Source organism: Entelurus aequoreus, linkage group LG11 (genome assembly GCF_033978785.1).
Source record: "Entelurus aequoreus isolate RoL-2023_Sb linkage group LG11, RoL_Eaeq_v1.1, whole genome shotgun sequence".
NCBI lineage: Eukaryota > Metazoa > Chordata > Actinopteri > Syngnathiformes > Syngnathidae > Entelurus > Entelurus aequoreus.
This window is the reverse complement of record NC_084741.1, coordinates 28,791,382-28,807,828: the sequence shown is the minus strand read 5'-3', so window position 1 is coordinate 28,807,828 and position 16,447 is coordinate 28,791,382. Positions and strand designations below refer to the sequence as shown.

The window sequence follows — 16,447 nt, the reverse complement described above, 5'->3', positions numbered from 1 at the left end:
ATTAATATAATGTGCTATTATTATTGGTTTAAATTACTTCTCAAGTAAAAATGTAATCAAGAACAAAAGGGTTTAAAATTGGAGTTATATTTACTTAACTTAAAAATTAGTAAGTTACATGTATTTACTAATTATTTTTTTATTTGGAATTATTTATTGTTTAAGTTGTAGCTGAGATAGGCTCCAGCGCCCCCCACGACCCCGAAGGGATTAAGCGGTAGAAAATGGATGGATGGATGGATGTATTATTTTATTTCAAAACATAATTAATTATTTATTTGAATAATTTGTCAAATAAAAAAATCTAATAAATAATGGGAAGTAGGCATAACAGTAGTGATAGTGATAATAATAATACTACTAATAATAAACATAATAAATTATGTTTATTTAATATGTTATACATTACACATATTTACCAGTTAATATTATTTTTAGCATTGTTTTTTTTTAATTAACATCCTATTATTATTGTTTTTATATAATAATACAGTGGTTCTTAACCTGGGTTCGATCGAACCCTTGGGGTTCGGTGAGTCGGGCCCAGGGGTTTGGCGGAGGTCAAAACACACCCGACTCATCTGTAAAGAAAAACTTCTCCCTATCGGCGTATTACGGATACGACAACAGCAGAAGTCAGACTGATTTGCAGGTGTGTAATTAGTTGTGAGTTTATGCACTGTGTTGGTTTTGTTGTTTGAACAAGGTGATGTTCATGCACGGTTCATTTTGTGCACCAGTAATAAAACATGGTAACACTTTAGTATGGGGAACATATTCACCATTATTAGTTGCTTATTAACATGCAAATTAGTAACATATTGGCTCTTAACCAGTCATTATTAAGTACTTATTAATGAGTTATTCGGCATGGCCTTATTATAACCCTAACCCTCCAACCCTAACCCTAACCCTAACCAAATAACTCTAAATTAAGTCTTTATTTCTTAGAATATGTTCCCCTAGTGTCCAAAAAACTCTAAATTAAGTCTTTATTACTTAGAATATGTTCCCCTAGTGTCCAAATAACTCTAAATTAAGTCTGTGTTATTTAGAATATGTTCCCCTAGTGTCCAAAAAACTCTAAAGTAAGTCTTTGTTACTTAGAATATGTTCCCCATACTAAAGTGTTAACAAAAACATATAACTTTGTCTTGAATTTGAAAAAAATAAAAATAAAATTATTTTTCACTAAAGGGTTCGGTGAATGCGCATATGAAACTGGTGGGGTTCGGTACTTCCAACAAGGTTAAGAACCACTGTAATAATATGAATCATTAGTTACAATATGTTTTTAAATCAATACAAATCAATACTGTGATGTTATGTTCCAGGTAATATAAGAACTACACTACCCAGCATGCAACGGGAGTTATGAGCATGCGCGGTAGCCAGAGATGTGGTGGTGTATGTGGCCATGCCGGGAGCTAGAATGTTGTGATGAGCACGCTTTATGAGTAAACGTTTAGAACTCAGCCAACACGCCTCGTCTGGATTATTTACAAAAAGGCAGACAACACATGGTGTCAGAAGTGGCCGTGAGCAGCGTCGGACGGAATGTTTGCCACGAGGGAGCCACGAAAGACGAGCGGAAGGAAGATGTCTCCGGTCGCGTGAGTGAAAACGTGCGAAGGACGCCACATTCCTGAGGAGTTTGCTGCGTGTGTGAAGATTTTGAGTGGCGGTAAAGTGACACAGAGGACAAGGGACAGATTGAACGAATAGAAGAGGATCTTGTGCCCGAGTTGGAGGAAAGCCAACAACACAAAGAGCTGTGGAGTCCCGGTAACTACCCCAAAGTACAGCCATGGAAAAGCTAAGTCCACCTAGCCCAATGCTACTAAATGCTAATCTTGCCGATAACTGGAAGCGTTTTAAGCAAAGATTTAATATATATTTAGCAGCAAGCGGAGCAGGAGCTGATAATGAAAAGCTGAAAGCTCACATTCTTTTGCATGTTATTGGAGAAGATGCTTTGGACATATATAATAGCTTTCAGCTGGATGAAGCTAATTTGACTCTGGAACAGCTAATGACAAAGTTTGAAGAATACTTTGTGCCTCGTCAAAACGTGACATTTGAGAGGTATAAGTTTTTCACACATGACCAAAAGCAAGGAGTACCTTTTGATCAGTACATGGCAGAGCTTCACACGCTAAGCAAAACATGTGAATTTGACACTCTGAGAGACTCATTAGTGAGAGATAGAATTGTTTGTGGTACAATGGATAATGCACTGAGAGAAAGACTGCTTCGAGAAACTGGGCTTACGTTAGATAAGTGTGTCAGTATGTGTAGAGCAGCTGAGACCACCAGAGCTCAAGCAAAAGAGCTACGGAGAGGTGAAACAACAGTGCATGCCATACATAAAGAACAATGGAAAAATAAAATGTGTACCAAACAAAAGGATCAAAAAGACAAATCCATGGAATTTAAATGTGGTAAATGTGGAGGCAGCCACAAGCCGAAATATTGTCCTGCATATGGAAAAACATGTAACAACTGTGGAAGGAGCAATCACTATGCAAAGTGTTGCAAAGCAGCTTCAAGAAAGAAAGTTCACACAGTTGAAGAAGATGATGATAAGGAGGAGTTTATTGTCAATGTGGTGCAAGCATGCACAATTGAAAAAGAAGAATGGATTGTTCCAATTACAGTGAATCAGACAACAATACCATTCAAGTTAGATACAGGTGCTCACGTAAACCTGCTATCTTTGGAAGATTACAAAACACTGACTGTAAAGAGCAAAATCCATCCAGTAAAAACCAAAGTAAGTGGATACACTGGAGAACGAGTTCCTGTTAAAGGCGGATGTATTGCAACTTTTAAACACAAGGGTCGACAAATGAGAGCACAGCTACTGATCGTGGATATGAGTGTACAACCAATCCTGGGACTCAGTGCATGCACCAAGCTCAATCTTGTCAAAAGAGTGTTTGTGGTGACATCTCAAGAAACTACAAATGCTCAGGACACACTCATGGAAGAGTATAAGGACTGCTTTCAAGGACTTGGATGTCTACCTGGACTACATAAAATATGTGTAGATAAAAATGTGTTTCCTGTTGTGCACCCATGCAGGAAAGTCCCATTTGCTCTGCGTGAAAAACTGAAAGATGAACTAGCGCGAATGGAAAAGTTGGGAGTCATTAAAAGAATAGATGAGCCAACTGAATGGGTCAGCTCGCTGGTTGTTGTGCAAAAGAAAACAGGTGCCCTAAGAATATGCTTGGATCCAAGAGACCTAAATAAAGCAATCAGAAGAGAGCATTTCAAGTTACCAACCAGGGAAGAGATCATGGCACAATTTGCTGGAGCAAAATGGTTCAGCAAATTAGATGCTTCATCAGGTTTCTGGCAGATGAAGCTTGGCGAGGAGAGTTCAAGACTGTGCACATTTAACACCCCGGAGGGCAGGTACAGGTTTCTTCGTCTACCATACGGCATCTTGTCAGCGCCTGAAGTATATCATAAGACCATTCACATGATTTTTGAGCACATACCCGGAGTTGAGACAATGATGGATGATATCATAGTGTGGGGCTCAACCCGAAAAGAACACGACGAAAGACTGAGACAAGTGCTAGACAAGACAAGGGAGGTGAACCTGAAACTTAACAAAGAAAAATGTGAGTTTGGAGTGAAGTCACTTACCTTTGTGGGAGATGTTGTGAGTGAAGAGGGCGTGAAGCCAGACCCGAGAAAAACTTCAGCAATCAACAACATGGAAAGGCCAACCAACAAAGATGAGGTCAGACGTTTCCTGGGGATGGTCACCTATCTTGCCAAGTTTGTCCCACAACTGTCAACACAGTCAGCACCTCTCAGGAGTCTTCTTGAACAAAAGAATGAATGGATATGGTCCCACGAGCAAGAACAATGTTTTCTGAAACTGAAAGAGACTCTTACACAGGAGCCCGTGTTAAAGTTTTATGACCCCGAGAAGAGCACCAGGATCTCGGCAGATGCATCGCAGTACGGCCTGGGAGCAGTGCTACTGCAGCAACATGAAGAGCAGTGGCTACCTGTCGCCTATGCTTCCAGAGCACTGACAAGTGCAGAGACCAGGTATGCTCAAATTGAAAAAGAACTGTTAGCAAGTTTGTATGCATGTGAGCGTTTCCATCAATATGTATATGGACAGATGTTTCAAGTGGAAACCGATCATAAACCGTTGGTGTCTATCATGAACAAACCGTTGAATGATTGTCCAGTACGAATACAGCGCATGCTAATTCGACTGCAAAAATATGATGTGCACATGATATATACACAAGGAAAATATATGTACACAGCCGACACATTGTCTAGAGCAGTGGACAAGAGAGAACTTGCAGACAGTGATAATAGCACAGAGATACAGGCATATGTAGATATGGTAGTGACATCTTTGCCGGTGACTGCAGACAGAACAGAACAAATACGGAAAGAGACTATTGCTGATGAAACTATGAAAGAACTCAAGAGCACAGTACAGAATGGATGGCCTGACAACAAAAAGGATTGCCCCTTGAAAATACAAGACTACTGGAATTGTAGAGCTGAGCTTACAGTGGTGGATGACATAGTGCTAAAAGGGAGCAAATTTGTTATTCCGTACTCACTGCGCAAACAGATGCTCGAAAAGATACACGAAGGCCACCTCGGTGAAGTCAAGTGTAAAAGGAGGGCTAGAGAAGTAATGTTCTGGCCAAGGATCAATCAGGATATTAGCCAAACAACAGCGTCATGTGGAGTTTGCCGAACTTACAGGCCAAAACAACAAGCGGAGCCACTGATGACTCATCCAGTGCCCCACAGACCTTACTACAAAGTAGGAACGGATCTATTTGACTTTGATGGAAGGAGCTACGTGGTAGTCACAGACTACTTTTCAAACTATCCGGAAATTGGAGCGTTGCAGTCAACAACGAGCAAAGCAGTTGTCAGTTATTTAAAGACTGTTTTTGCCAGACATGGTGTTCCATGCGAACTGTTTTCCGACAATGGTCCCCAGTTTTCTAGCTGTGAGTTTGCTGCCTTTGCCAAGGAATGGGGGTTTCAACACTCCACATCAAGTCCAACTTATCCAAAGTCCAACGGCTTGGCAGAATGCTCTGTAAAAACAGTAAAAAACCTGTTAAAAAAATCACAGGACAAAGATGACTTTCAGAAAAGCTTACTGATCTACCGTAGTGCACCTCTACAAAATGGACTGTCACCCGCCCAAATGCTGATGGGTAGGCGCATTCGCTCCAACCTACCAGTCAACGAGGATTTGCTGACACCCAAAGGCGCACACAAAATCAGACACACTAAGGAAGTACAAAAAGCGAAGCAAAAACAGCTGCATGATAGAACGGCAAAACACCTGCCTATGCTGAGGCCAGGAGACGTCGTGCGTCTCAGAGACATTTCTACAGGCACCTGGAGACAAAAAGGACAGGTGGAAGAGGAAGTTGCTCCACGTTCGTATAGGATCCAGATGGAAAATGGACCGACTCTGAGAAGGAACCGCACGGATCTTCAACTACAGCTGACTGAAGGCAACATTGCAGCTCAGGAGAAGGCTCAACAGGACTCAGCTGGACCTGCAGAACTTGCTGACACGGAGCCTGACCTTGCTGACCAAGGACTGACAGCAGCGTCCGCGTCACCTGCTGTTGAGAGACTGTCTAACTCTAGACCGAAGAGACATGTTCAGCCACCAAAGAGGCTGATTGAGACTTGTTAAGGATTCTGAGGCCTTGAGAGTTTAAAAAAAAAAAAAAAAAAAAAAAAAGTGTTGACATAACTGTTTATGTGTCTTTGTTGAAAGAGATGTCTATAAAGAGAAAATTAAATGATTGCAAATGTGGTTACAATGCTAAACAAAAAAAAATAACACTTTGTTGAGTTAAACACTATTTCTTTATAGGGGGGAAGATGTGATGTTATGTTCCAGGTAATATAAGAACTACACTACCCAGCATGCAACGGGAGTTATGAGCATGCGCGGTAGCCAGAGATGTGGTGGTGTATGTGGCCATGCCGGGAGCTAGAATGTTGTGATGAGCACGCTTTATGAGTAAACGTTTAGAACTCAGCCAACACGCCTCGTCTGGATTATTTACAAAAAGGCAGACAACACAAATACTATCAGCCCTTTCAGACACTTGTGATTAAGGGCTATATAAATAAACTTTGATTGATTGATTTATACTAACAAATGGATTTAAATGGGAATTAACAAGGCATTGTGTTTAATAAATGCAGTACCCGGTATATACAAAGCGGTAGAAAATGGATGGATGGATGGAATTAATATTTTATTGTGTGTAGTTCATCCTTTGAATTGAATAAGTATTATGTTGTACAATATTTCCATAACAAATATCAATATTATTTTTACTTTTTTCTAAATTAAAACAGCTTTCAACTTGGTCTTTCTGAGTTGTTGTTCTAAGTTCTGCCACAAGATGGCAGTACAAATCCATCAGGTATAGTGTGAAGCGAGTGTTTGAGTTTGAGTTTGAGTTTGGGTTTATTTCGAACATGCATGCATACAACATGATCCATCCATCCATTTTCTACCGCTTATTCCCTTCGGGGTCGCGGGGGGCGCTGGAGCCTATCTCAGCTACAATCGGTCGGAAGGCGGGGTACACCCTGGACAAGTCGCCACCTCATTGCAGGGCCAACACAGATAGACAGACAACATTCACACTCACACATGATACATCACAATTTGCCTAAAGACTGTGATGATTTGAAATGTTGTGAAGAACATGATTTAGTCATAACCATGTGAAATTGGGATGTTCCACCAATTAATAAGTTAGCAGCCAAATTGGTGTAATAACCTTGCTAGTCTTGCTATAACACATAACATATATTTTAATATACTGTTTTGTTCCAGTTGTGAATGGTGTTTGAACTGTATAATTGAGTTCAATTAATGACAATAGTAATAATAGGAGAAAAGGTTAGTTGCGATATGCATACAGTTCCATTCTTATCCTGTAGGTGGTGGTCGTGCTCTACTAAACTACTGACATTAAACAATCAGGAAACATGTGCATGTCTTTAACATGCATGTGCTTTTTTGTTTGGTTTTACCCTGTCATGCATGTCTTCTATGGACAAGACCTTTGACTCAAATGAACCGGATTAATGACTCCCATACTTCTCTTTCTAATACTATTTCTATATGGCTGATCTACCACATAACTACCACCTCTACACTCCCCCCCAGTTAAACACCCACCACCCAATTAACATTCTGTGTAGAGGCAAAGCGTATAATGAGGAACTCTGGGCGTACCAATCTTATCTTAATAGCCTTAAAGGCCCACTCATTAACACACACACACACACACACATGCACACACACACACACACACACTCTCTTACACGTCATGCCACAGACACGATGAAGGAGTGACAGGGAACCAGAGTGAGCGAAGGGGCTTGATGGAAGCAGCAGGAGGAGAGGTGGAGATGCTGTGGGCCGGCCTGCTAAATGTCAGCAGTGTGTCTCCTGGGCCTGACAGACGACTTGCTGACAGCAGAACAATGGCCACCGGGTTCACACACACACACACACACACACACACACACACACACACACACACACACACACACACACACACACACACACACACACACACACACACACACACACACACACACACACACACACACACACACACACACACACAAATTTCCTGCTTTGAGTACAAGCTGAGGTTGTCAACTTGACCATCAGGGTGTAATCATAAACACAAACATGCACACATGTGTGTCATGCTAAATGTCTGCTTAAGGGTTTTATAGTCACAGTACTTATACTTATACACATTCACTTAAGGCTCTCTTCTTTGCTAACATAAGTTAATACCTGAAATATTACAGTATTGATGGTAAAAATGGTAAAATGGGTTATAATTGTATAGCGCTTTTCTACCTTTTTAAGGAACTCAAAGCACTTTGACACTGATGGCGGTGTGCTAATCAGGACCCATCAGGAGCAAGGGTGAAGTGTCTTGCTCAAGGACACAATGGACATGACCAGGATGGTAGGAGGTGGGGATTGAACCAGTAACCCTCAGATTGCTGGCACGGCCACTCTCCCAACTTCGCCACACCGTCCCCGTTGATGACACCTATATTGTCATTGGTGTCTAATAAAGTTATTTATACCTCACTTTCTTGTCATTTTGACACAGCCAAGTTTAAATGTGGAATTGTGTGTTTTAGGATTATACAAATAATATGCAGGGGTGGGAAGGAGTATAATTTTGTGAAGGGAAATAAAAGGTATTGACCAACATGAACTCAGACAACTGAGCTCATGTTGTTTGCAGTTTTGAAAGAACAATATGAGAAAAAAAAAGTAATTACATGAGAAAAAATAAGCTCTAATTTAATGCGAAAAAAATCCAAAAGTTTACGATAAAAAATGTACATTAGAAACAATAAAACGTATGCAATATGCAAATAAAAAACACTTTTGAGAGAATTATGTTATTATTTAAGATAGAAAGTAACAATAACATATAAAAATGTCACAATATTAAAAGAAATAGAAATGTGAGAAAAAAATATTTTAGAAAAAAATATATTTTGGAAGGAAAAAAAAAAGTACAAAAATAAAGTAATGGGAGAAAAAAGTTAGTAAGAAAGAAGTTGTTAAAAAAAAAACATGTTTTTAAACAACAAACAAAAACATGATATAATAAAACAGTTTTGTAATTTTATAAGAAAAAAAGATTTATTTAAACTTTTTTTTATAATTTTACGGCCAAAAAGTTGTGGTGTGTGCGCGTGTGTGTGTGTTTGTGTGTGTGTGTGCATATACGTATGTATGTAAATATATGTATGTGATACAAGGAAAACAGTATATATATATATATATATATATATATATATATATATATATATATATATATATATATATATATATATATATATATATATATATACAGTATACAAATGTATATATATGAATAGGCTCCAGCCCCAAAAGGGACAAGCGGTAGAAATGGATGGATATACACTACCGTTCAAAAGTTTGGGATCACATTGAAATGTCCTTATTTTTGAAGGAAAAGCACTGTACTTTTCAATGAAGATAACTTTAAACTAGTCTTAACTTTAAAGAAATACACTCTATACATTGCTAATGTGGTAAATGACTATTCTAGCTGCAAATGTCTGGTTTTTGGTGCAATATCTACATAGGTGTATAGAGGCCCATTTCCAGCAACTATCACTCCAGTGTTCTAATGGTACAATGTGTTTGCTCATTGGCTCAGAATGCTAATTGATGATTATAAAACCCTTGTGCAATCATGTTCACACATCTGAAAACAATTTAGCTCGTTACAAAGGCTACAAAACTGACCTTCCTTTGAGAAGATTGAGTTTCTGGAGCATCACATTTGTGGTGTCAATTAAACGCTCAAAATGGCCAGAAAAAGAGAACTTTCATTTGAAACTCGACAGTCTATTCTTGTTCTTAGAAATTAAGGCTATTCCACAAAATTGTTTGGGTGACCCCAAACTTTTGAACGGTAGTGTATATATAATAATACCTGGGATTTATATAGCGCTTTTCTAAGTACCCAAAGTCGCTTTACATGTTAAAAACCCATCATTCATTCACACCTGGTGGTGGTAAGCTACTTTCGTAGCCACAGCTGCCCTGGGGTAGACTGACGGAAGCGTATATATATATATATATATATATATATATATATATATATATATATATATATATATATATATATATATATATATATACATATATGCATTTTCTGCCGCTTATTCCCTTCGGTAGAAAATGGATGGATGGATATATATTTATATATATATAATATATATAATATATATATATATATATATATATATATATATATATATATATATATATATATATATATATATATATATATATATATATATATATATATATATATATATATATATATATAATGTGTGTGTGTGTGTGTGTGTGTGTGTGTGTGTGTGTGTGTGTGCGTGCGTGCGTGCGTGCATGTGTGTGTGTGTGTGTGTGCGTGTGTGTGTGTGTGTGTATAAATTATATATGTGGAAGGAAAATAAAGGTATGAATGTATGGAAAAATTGCTTTTTTGGAAGTGTAAAAAAGCTTATACAGTAATTATAAAAGGTAGAAATATGTATTATGAGAAGAAGAGTGATGACTCATCACGATGAAATAAAATAGGTGTTATTATGAGAAAAAAGTCACCATTCTAGTGGAACAAAAGTTTGCTTTCACACAAAAAGGTTCTTTGATCTCCCTGTCAATAAACTATATTTGTATGCGTACATGACTTTAACTGTATGTTTGTTTAGCACTGTGGTTGTAGCTCCTTTGGCAACAGACTGTTATATCTGCACTGCAGGATGGAGCGCTATCACAGGTCATTGTGCAAGCGGGTAACAACCTGTGATTATAAAAGTACACAAAGTATGCTGACTATGATAAAGTGTACATGTATGCTCAAGTAAATAAAGTACACACACACACGTATCCTCATTTCAATAAAGTACACACATAAGTATTCACACTTAAAAAAATACACACAAGAATGCTTACTTCATTAAGGTACACACGTATGCTCACTTCAATAAAGTACACACAAGTATGCATACTTCTTAATGTACACACTAGTATGCCCACTTCATTAAAGTACACACAAATATGCTCACTTCAAAAAAGTACACAAAGTATGCTGACTATGATAAAGTACACACAAGTATGCTCACGTCAATAAAGCACACACACACGTATCCTCATTTCAATAAAGTACATACAAGTATTCACACTTAAAAAAAGTACACACAAGAATGCTCATTTCATTATGGTACACACTTATGCTCACTTCAATAAAGTACACACAAGTAAGCACACTTCATTAATGTACACACAAGTATGCCCACTTCATTAAGTACACACAAGTATGCTCACGTCAATGAAGTACACAAAGTATGCTGACTATGATAAAGTACACACAAGTATGCTCACATCAATAAAGTACACACACACACACACACACACACACACACACACACACACACACACACACACACACACACACACACACACACACACACACACACACACACACACACACACACACACGTATCCTCATTTCAATAAAGTACATACAAGTATTCACACTTAAAAAAAGTACACACAAGAATGCTTACTTCATTAAGGTACACACATATGCTCACTTCAATTAAGTACACACAAGTATGCAGATTTCATTAATGTACACACAAGGATGTCCACTTAATTAAAGTACACACAATTGTGCTCACTTCAAAAAAGTACACAAAGTATGCTGAGTCGAATAAAGTACACACAAGTATGCTCACTTCAATAAAGTACACACAAGTAGGCTCACTTCAATAAAGTACACAGATTCATCCCCCCTCAATAAAGTACACACAAGTATGCTCACTTTAATAAAGTACACAGATGTATAGTATGCTCACTTCCATAAAGTACACACAAGTGGGCTGACTTCAATAAAGTACTCAGAAGTATTCTCACTTCAAAAAGTGCAGAGAAGTATGCTGACTCCAATAAAGTACACACATGTATCCCCCTCTCAATAAAGTACACACATTTATGCTCACTTCAATAAAGTACACAGAAGTATGCTCACTCCAATAAAGTACACAGAAGTATAGTATGCTCATTTCAATAAAGTAGACAAAAGTATACTCACTTCAATAAAGTACACACTAGTAAGTTCAATTCAATAAAGTACAGAGAAGTATGCTCACTTCAATAACATATACAAAATTATGCACAGTTCAATAACTTACTCACAGGTATGCTGACTACAATAAAGTACACAGAAGTATAGTATGCTCATTTCAATAAAGTAAACAAAAGTATACTCACTTCAATAAAGTACACACAAGTAAGTTCAATTCAATAAAGTACAGAAAAGTATGCTCACTTCAATAACATATACAAAAGTATGCACAGTTCAATAACGTATGCACAGGTATGCTGACTACAATAAAGTACACAGTAATACAGTATGCTCATTTCAATAAAGTAAACAAAAGGATACTCACTTTAATAAAGTACACAAAAGTAGGTTCAATTCAATAAAGTACAGAGAAGTATGCTCACTTCAATAAAATATACTGAGGTAGGCACAGTTCAATAACATACTCACAGGTATGCTGACTACAATAAAGTAAACAGAAATATAGTATGCACACTTCAACATAGGCTGGCGTGTCGTTGGCTGTTTTACATATACTAACTCCAGTTTTAACTTAGTTGGATGAAAGCTTCTGTCATCAGTCAAATATCTGCTTTCCAAATAAAAGGACACAGATATGACATATCCATCATCATACTGTAAACTTGCTCAAATGTGCTGCCATAAACTCACAATATTTCACATGAACTTTTGACTCAAACATCCTGGTTGCACAAAACAACGCTTTGTACAAAAAGTCATGAGTACAAAACATTACACAAACATTAACAATAGTAATAAAATAAAACAAATACAGGTGCATCTCAGTACAGTCGTACCTCGTTTAATGCTGTTAATTGGTTCGGGCCTGACCATAGTAAATACATTTTAAAAAGCACAAATTATTGGAGCATACAAAAACTGTTTACAACCTTCTACATAATGTTTTTTTAATATTATGAGAGCATTCTAGACATTAGATTATTCATTTCAGTTCAATTCTCCGATTTATTTCGAATACAACAAACCATCTACATAATCCAAACAATGAGGCATCTTCAATACAATATATTTATCTGCATTAAAAAACAAGTACTATTAAAAGAAAGGTACACATTAAAACATGTGCCTGAAAAGGAGCAGGAAAAGCTTACATTGTCCAAATAATCTGATTACTAATCATCAATGCAATACATAATCACCTGACCCTTGACAGCATTACTCTTATTATATTTAATTTTATTCACATACAAATGAGTTTATTATTTTAAGTATTATTTTACTGGACAGAGCTGTGATTTTTCTGTAAGAAAAACATAAAACCTTTACAAAATTAGGAGAAAACTTTGACCGTAGGAACATATGCATGTATGTGTTCCAAAGAAAAGTCATACTAGTTAGTTATGCGGTTACAAAGCTGTGATTGGGAGGAAGGAATCATTACAGAAAAACATGTTTTTAAACAAGAAAAAAAAATATCTGAAGAAAAAAGTCAGACTTGAACAAGAAAAATGGTGGACCAGGACATAAATGACCTGTCGACATAAACAGGGTCGACTTAAACAGGTTGCACAGTTGCAGTTTTATATAACAAAAGTTCATAACTTAAAAGTAACTCCCTTCCTAAATTTCAATGGCAACACGTTCTGTGGACTTTAAGGTCCATTAAGCTGCAACACTTTCTCCCCTTCTACATATTATAGACATGGCGAGCGGCTGGGGGCCTTAAGAAGTGATTATAGTGTTGAGAAGTGGGAGCTGGGGGCCGCGGCGTCATTAGTCTGGTTAATCAGAGCCTTGCTCCAGGTTAAGCCTCCGCAGCCTCCAGAGACAGGCTGATGAGCAGATAGCCGTGCCCAGCCTACAGTGCTCAGGTCTGGGCCCCGGCAGCTCCCTTGGCCCCCTGCCTGCTCCAGCCAGTAATCCATAACTCCTTCCCCCTGGAGCGCCGTGTCAAGGCTCAGCCGGCTGGACAACACTGACACATCATGCATGGTAATAAGACACACACACACACACACACACACACACACACACACACACACACACACACACACACACACACACACACACACACACACACACACACACACACACACACACACACACACACACACACACACACACACACACACACACACACGCGCACACACACACACACACACACACACTTTCCTCTACAGCAGCAATTCTTAGTTTCTATTAGCGACAGGATCGATTACAGTACGGATGCTATCGACAGTATCGGATCGATGCTAGTGTGATGAGTGGATATTTTTCAGCTCAGTGACCCTAGTGGGCTCGAGATATGTAGTTGTATTGTAGTGTTTGTATTGAGGTGTGGGCTCGAGTCAAGCGATGCTCGAGTTAATGATGCGGTCCATTAACCTCGGAAGTCAAAAGACGGGGCTAGGAATGACGTCACAGCCGAGTTATGAGCGTTCCAGTTAAAAAAAGCACGAAATTATACACGTGATACACAAACTAAACAAAAACACCATTTCAACACCCACATACACCTCGGTGGCCTCTGTGTTGCTCCACGTCATCGTCGGCTGTTGGGCAACACGGCCAGAGACAGGAACAGACCCAAAAAAGCAAACAAGTGAGCCGACTCTGTCCTAGGCTGCCCACTAGCTCTCGGCCAATGTGCAGTCTGCGCGGTTGAGCTGGAATCTGTCCAGGGAGACTGAAGGGTCTGATACATGCTCGTTCAACGAAGGCTTCGTGAAGCTGGTCCATCCCAATGCTCAAGGCTAGCTCCGCAGCCCCGTCTCTTCCTCCGCATCTCCTCAGATCTCTTCATGCGGACTCCGGTGTTGCAGAGAGCCAGCAGCTAGTCTCCGTTGAAAATATGGCCATGGCCGAAACTCTCCAAATAATTTTCATATAACACTAACAGATACACTGAAAGGGTGTGTTATGGTTTGTGCTTAGGCGCCATCTTTTGGACTGGTTCGCCTTCTGCAGGTGCTGTGGGTGGGAAATGTACATACGGTTTTGTGCCTTGAACCGGGAATATGTAACAAACGCACTTACGTTCTACGGGTGTCGCTGCCACTATGGTAATTAAAGGCCTACTGAAATGACATTTTTTTATTCAAACGGGAATAGCAGATCCATTCTATGTGTCATACTTGATCATTTCGCGATATTGCCATATTTTTGCTGAAAGGATTTAGTATAGAACAACGACGATAAAGATCGCAACTTTTGGTATCTGATAAAAACAACCCTTGCCCCTACCGGAAGTAGCGTGACGTCACAGGCTGAAGGATTCCTCACAATTCCCCGTTGTTTACAATGGAGCGAGAGACATTCGGACCGAGAAAGCGACGATTACCCCATTAATTTGAGCGAGGATGAAAGATTCGTGGATGAGGAACGTTAGAGTGCTAGAATGCAGTGCAAGACATCTTTTTTCGCTCTGACCGTAACTTAGGTACAAGCTGGCTCATTGGATTCCACACTCTCTCCTTTTTCTATTGTGGATCATGGATTTGTATTTCAAACCACCTCGGATACTATATCCTCTTGAAAATGAGAGTCAAGAACGCGAAATGGACATTCACAGTGCCTTTTATCTCCACGACAATACATCGAAGAAACACTTTAGCTACAGAGCTAACATGATAGCATCAGGCTAAAATGCAGATAGAAACAAAATTTAAAAAAACCCTGACTGGAAGGATAGACAGAAGATCAACAATACTATTAAACCATGAACATGTAAATACACAGTTAATCATTTTCAACTTGGCGAAGCTAAAAAAATAGAAGCTAACTTAGCTGCGGCGGCGGCGGCAGTCGTTGTAGCTTTCGACGACACCCCGGCCGCCATCAGAGTCGGCAAGAAACATATATTTCCCCAAAGTTGCGAAAGTGACATGCACATATCGACACGCACGTACGGGCAAGCGATCAAATGTTTGGAAGCCAAAGCTGTACTCACCGTAGTGCGTCTGCTATCCAGCTCAAACACAACCTCCTGGTGTTGCTGTAGTCCGCTGCTAATACACCGATCGCACCTACAACTTTCTTCTTTGCAGTCTCTATTGTCCATTAAACAAATTGCAAAAGATTCACCAACACAGATGTCCAGAATACTGTGGAATTTTGTCGAAGAAAACAGAGCTTTGTGTATTGTGTCCAATAGGGTCCAAACACTTCCGTTGACCTCGCGACGTCACGCGCTTTCGTCATCCTCCAAAGGCGTTTTGAACCGGAAGTTCCCCAGGAAATTTAAAATTGCACTTTATAAGTTAACCCGGCCGTATTGGCATGTGTTGCAATGTTAAGATTTCATCATTGATATATAAACTATCAGACTGCGTGGTCGGTAGTAGTGGGTTTCAGTAGGCCTTTAAGGAGTCACGAGGAGGACCTGATATTCAGCTGGGAAAGTGTTAAACAATAAATAAACAAAAGACATCAGGCTTATTTTTAATACTACACAAATTAATCCCGCATAATAATATTCCGCCAGTATACCAACACCGGCACAACACACTGAACCCCACAGCCTGAAGTGCAGTTCATCTCCCAAAATGTATCCAAAATATATATTCCCCCCAAAGTCCACAAAGTTACATACAAGACATGCAAACGATAAAGCGTTGGAAGCTGCAGCGTACTTACGATACCGCACATCCAACTCAAGTCCTCCTGGTAATTGTCTCTTTTAGTCCCAGTTCTCCACAGGCCAATGGTAAATACACAAACATGGTTAA

General features: G+C 39.0%; 2 protein-coding genes across 3 annotated transcripts in view; both read left to right on the top strand.

The window, feature by feature from the left end:
• Positions 1–16,447, top strand: part of sec61b (SEC61 translocon subunit beta) — a 288,067-nt gene that overhangs the window by 202,431 nt on the left and 69,189 nt on the right. The gene's annotated exons all lie outside the window — the stretch shown is intronic.
• On the top strand, positions 1,344–6,099 carry LOC133659956 (uncharacterized protein K02A2.6-like). Of its 2 annotated transcripts, XM_062062903.1 has the most exons (2): positions 1,344–5,367; positions 5,406–5,610. In XM_062062903.1, the coding sequence occupies exons 1-2, from the start codon at positions 1,808–1,810 to the stop codon at positions 5,458–5,460; spliced, it is 3,615 nt and encodes a 1,204-aa protein (XP_061918887.1). In that variant the 5' UTR covers positions 1,344–1,807; the 3' UTR covers positions 5,461–5,610. The 2 variants fall into 2 exon arrangements, with proteins under 2 accessions (XP_061918887.1, XP_061918886.1); XM_062062902.1 differs by having other exon boundaries at positions 1,352–6,099.